Genomic DNA, 4,598 nt, shown 5'->3' on the forward strand with positions numbered 1-4,598 from the left:
GCAGTTCGATCCTCGAAGAAGTCTCCTGGTGCTGACAAAATCACCTACCCACTCCTGCGCCACCTCCCCCCTCTACTACAAGAGACCCTCCTTTCCATCTTCAACAAGTGTTGGAAGGAGGAAACTGTACCGGAGGCATGGAAACACGCCATAGTGATTCCTATCCCCAAGAGTGGTAAACCACGGAACAAGATAGCCAACCACAGGCCTGTTTCGCTCACCTCCCACGTAGGAAAAATCTACGAGAGGATGGTACTCAACCGACTGTCGCACTTCGTGGAATCAAGAAGAGCCCTTCCAACACTCCAGGCAGGCTTTAGGAAGAGACGAAGCGTCACGGACCACATCGTGAGGCTGTCTGAACATATCCAAAGGGCCCAGCGACAGAGGAGGATCTTGCACACCTGCTTCCTGGACATCGCCAAAGCATTCGACACGGTCTGGCACGCCAAGCTCCTTCACAAACTAAAATCCTTGGGAGTCTCCCCAGCTATCTACGCTTTCACCCGATCGTTCCTCTCCAATCGCTCCATCTCGGTGAGATGGAAGGGAACCCTCAGCCAACAGGCCCCCATCGACATGGGAGTCCCCCAAGGCTCTGTCGTGGCGCCCCTACTTTTCACACTACTGCTGGCGGATGTCGGAAATGGCGTGCGCAGCGACACGGTCGTCACTGCCTATGCCGACGATGTAGCACTATGGCGCAAGTCCAGGCACAGGCGTCCAAAGCGGGACTCTGTATAACACAAAGCGGAACTTCGGGTATTCCAAAGCCAAATAGAGCTGGTGGTGGCACAACTCACGAGCCTGGGATTCTCACTCTCCTCGACCAAAACGGTGTACATGCCTGTACATCAAGTTGGCTACAATAGGGGAGAGTATCCCAACTGGAACCAGATCACAGTCTGTGGCTCACCTGTGAAGCCCACTGCCTCAGCTCGATACCTGGGAGTCATTTTCCAGAGAGACGGACGGTGGACCAAGCACATTCAACAGGTCTCCCGAAACGCTAGACGAGCACTCAACCTGGTTCGGGCTATCCGACACGAGACCTGGAGTAAGCACCGTGCCACCCTTATTCCCATAGTCCAGAGTCTTGTGCGCTCTCGGCTCCTCTTTGGCGCCCCTGCCCTCCACGACCTACCGCCAGAGACCCTACGCAACATGACCCGGATCGAGTGCCAAGCACTCCGCCTAGCGCTCGGTCTACCGACATCAGTCCCGCAGGAGCAAGTATACAGCGAAGCTGGGATCCTTCCTCTCCGACATCGTCTCAAGCGGGACGCCTGCAGATACCTTTTTGGCTCCGCGAGGGTCCCAAACTCTACGGATGCGGAACTGACAGAAAGCTGGGTCGAAAACCAGACTACAGCTCTTATTCAAGGCCTGCCCAGCTCAATAAAGGACATCTGTCTCGCAGCCGGACTTCGACCAGACGACCGAAGGCTTGTATCCCAGCATCAATTCGACCCTGTTCCTCCCTGGGACCTGGACCCTCCCGACATCACACCTGTCATCCCCGGACTAAACCGCGACGACACCCCCCACCTGCTGTTAATGCGGACCCGAGAGTTACTGGCGAGAAAATATGCGGAAGACTTACTCGTCTACACAGATGGCTCCGTCCGTGAGGACGGCCGCACTGGAGCGGGAGTCTTGCTTCAGCCGACAAACGAATCCTTCTCGGTGAAGCTTCCCCCCACCACCATCCAAACGGCCGAGCTCGTCGCCATCCGAGAAGCAGTGGTCAAGGTCATCAACCTACCCCAACCTCCACCACGAGTCACCATCCTCTCTGACTCCCGAACAAGCCTGACTATCCTGTAGGGAGCATACTACGAGTCGAGGCCCGAACTCCTCGACGACATACTACGCCTCTCGACTGAGGCCACAAATCTAGGCGTCCACCTCCGTTTCCAGTGGGTCCCATCCCACGTGGGACTACACGGAAATGAAATGGCGGATAGCGCCGCCAAACGAGGCGCTCTACTGCCAGAGGAAAACCGGGTCGTGTTTCAGCTCACGGCCTGCGACGCTTTCCCCAGGATAGAACAAGCTTCCTGGGACATCTGGGAGTCGGACTACGCCGCCACCGCAGCCTCCCGGGGATTGCCCACTATTCGCCCTATGACCAAGGCCTCGGCCTCTTGCTCACTACCTCCTCACATATCTTCTGCTATTTCCAGGATCCGGGTCAACCACTGGTGGACCAAATTCCTACAACCTACCTGCACCTGCGGCACCGAACCGGTGTCCTTCCAGCACTGCCTCTTCTTCTGCCCCACGCTGAAGGACCACTTCCTCCCTCTACGAGACCTTCTCGGCGACCCTTCTACAGCCCTGGACCGCCTCCGGGCCAACACCACCACGGATTCAGGCCACACCCATATCGTCCTGGCAGCCCAGCTAACGAAAAAGAAGGATCATCTTAAACACTCCATCACATCTACACATAAACCGTTCCCTCTGGCACATGCTCCTGTCAGGACTCACAACTCACAACACCACCGCAAGCTAAAAGACAGTCCCTAAATAGGATACCTCCGCTGGGACGCAAAAAAAAAAAAAAAAAAAAAAAAAAAAAATTATACACTCTGAAGAAGTCCTAGTTGGACGAAACGTCAGATATAAAACTTCAACGGATTCTTAGCGTTTAAACTCACCACCCTACCACTCATTCTGTATTCACACCTCAATATATATATATATATATATATATATATATATATATATATGTGTGTGTGTGTGTGTGTGTGTGTGTGTGTGTGTGTGTGTGTGTGTGTGTGTGTGTGTGTGTGTGTGTGTATAAACATATATATATGTATATATATATACATACATATATATATACATACATGATCATAAAATGTACGATCATTCCGATCCCAATATAGGTTATGATTTCTAGTGGTTATCTTTTGTAGTTCAAGGTGAAAAGTTGGATGGATTTGAATCAAGATGTGTCACACATATTAATTGAGCGACGGCACGTGTGTATTAACATGTGTCCTAACTATTTAGATACTGAGAGTTAGATATACAATTAAGTTTTTAAATTGAAGTTTGATGTTTGATATTTTGATTCTGGGTATGTACTGTATGTAGAGAGGATTCAGCTGTCATATGGTCCCGGTGGATTGATACTGATTGTAGATGATATTCTTGACCACCTGTTGTTGTCAGGAATGTTGTCTGTGTTTAAATTGTTGCATTGTGTTATAAAGTCTGGATTAAGGATTTTAATGTTTTTCCATTTTTTTTTTTTTTTTTTTTGCTTAGTATATGGCATCTAGTGTTAAGTGATTCTATTTTATTTAATTTGTGTAGGTGTTCCATTGTATTTTGGTAGGGGTGTGTGTGTTTCTGTGCTTCTCTTATGATTTTGTTTTGTGTAACTTGTAATTCTTTATATGCGATTTTGTTTTGTCTGGTGTCGAGTATCGGTGGGTATTCTAGTTGTGGTCTTATTAATGTCTTCTATATTCTTAATTGAATTTTTGTGTTTAGGCTTTTAAGTCTTTTTAGTTTTTTATTTGTGTTGTTTGTTTTTCTGTATACGTGTGATTGTGTGTAGTCTTATGCTTTGTGTTCCTATGCTTGCTCCTAATATGGTTATTTGTTTTTTGTATGGTGTGTTATTTCCTTCTATTGTGATTGGTGTTGGTTTGCGAGTGGATATGGAAAGTATTTGGAATTTTGTTTTATATACAATGATAATGCAAATATGAATATTTATGCAAAGTGGGAGGCCAAGTAAGGGAATTGGGAAAGGTTGTGAGCGAGTCTCTCATAGTCTACCGATATCGTTCGCGGTATCGGAAGTTTGGGCCACCACTATCTGAACATTGAAATTATCAAGCTTGTACATTCTCTGACCTAAATTTGAGTGAGTTAGTTGGTCGGTCGGCATGAGAATGAAGGCAGGTAAGGGTGGTTTGGATTGGGTTGGGTGGAGGGAGGGTGTGTGGCGTGTTGCCTGCCTTCCTTCCTCTCTTTCCCTTTCCTTTCCCTGTGCTCTTCTGCTGCTGCTGCTGCTGCTGCTGCTGCCGACGACCCCCGCTGCGTACGTGCTCATGATCTAAGCACGCTCGCCACGGATCCTGCGAGCCAGCTGGATGTCCTTGGGCATGATGGTAACACGCTTAGCATGGATAGCGCACAGGTTGGTGTCCTCGAACAGATTCTTTTCTAATCTGATCTACAGTATATAGCGTTTGTCACAAATTTTACATGGAACTAAATAAATACATTCTTCTTTCTTATTAGGAGAATTTAATGAAAAGACTTCCAACTGTATTTGACTTCTTAAATGTTACTTGAATGTTGAAAGTCTTAAGATTATGAGGTAGTTTGATAAAATTTTCATAGAAAAGAACAAGTAGGTTTTTTACAACGAAAGTTCTACTAGCATTTTTCTCATAGTGTTTTTTTTTTTGCCATTTTTTTGCCATTTTACAAGAAGCTTTAAGAGGTGCCTAGGATATTTTAATTTTGAAGCTGTCATATATTCTTAAAAATTCATAATTCAAAATCTCCGGACTACAAACTTTATACCCTCTAAGGAACATTGATAACACTGAAATTTTTTTTTTTTCTGT

The 4,598-nt window shown here is 46.9% G+C and overlaps 1 protein-coding gene across 1 annotated transcript; it reads left to right on the forward strand.

Moving 5' to 3' along the window:
• Positions 1-843: 843 nt before the first annotated feature.
• On the forward strand, positions 844-1,827 carry LOC143021177 (uncharacterized). Its single transcript, XM_076178469.1, has one exon. It carries the CDS (start codon positions 844-846, stop codon positions 1,825-1,827), a length of 984 nt encoding a protein of 327 aa, XP_076034584.1.
• The last annotated feature ends 2,771 nt before the right edge of the window (positions 1,828-4,598 follow it).

This window comes from Oratosquilla oratoria, chromosome 41 (assembly GCF_046742065.1).
Source record: "Oratosquilla oratoria isolate Oo_2021 chromosome 41, ASM4674206v1, whole genome shotgun sequence".
NCBI lineage: Eukaryota > Metazoa > Arthropoda > Malacostraca > Stomatopoda > Squillidae > Oratosquilla > Oratosquilla oratoria.

Coding starts and splice junctions, on each gene's coding strand:
- LOC143021177 (XM_076178469.1), top strand. CDS start 844: ATGCCTGTACATCAAGTTGGCTACAATAGGGGAGAGTATCCCAACTGG.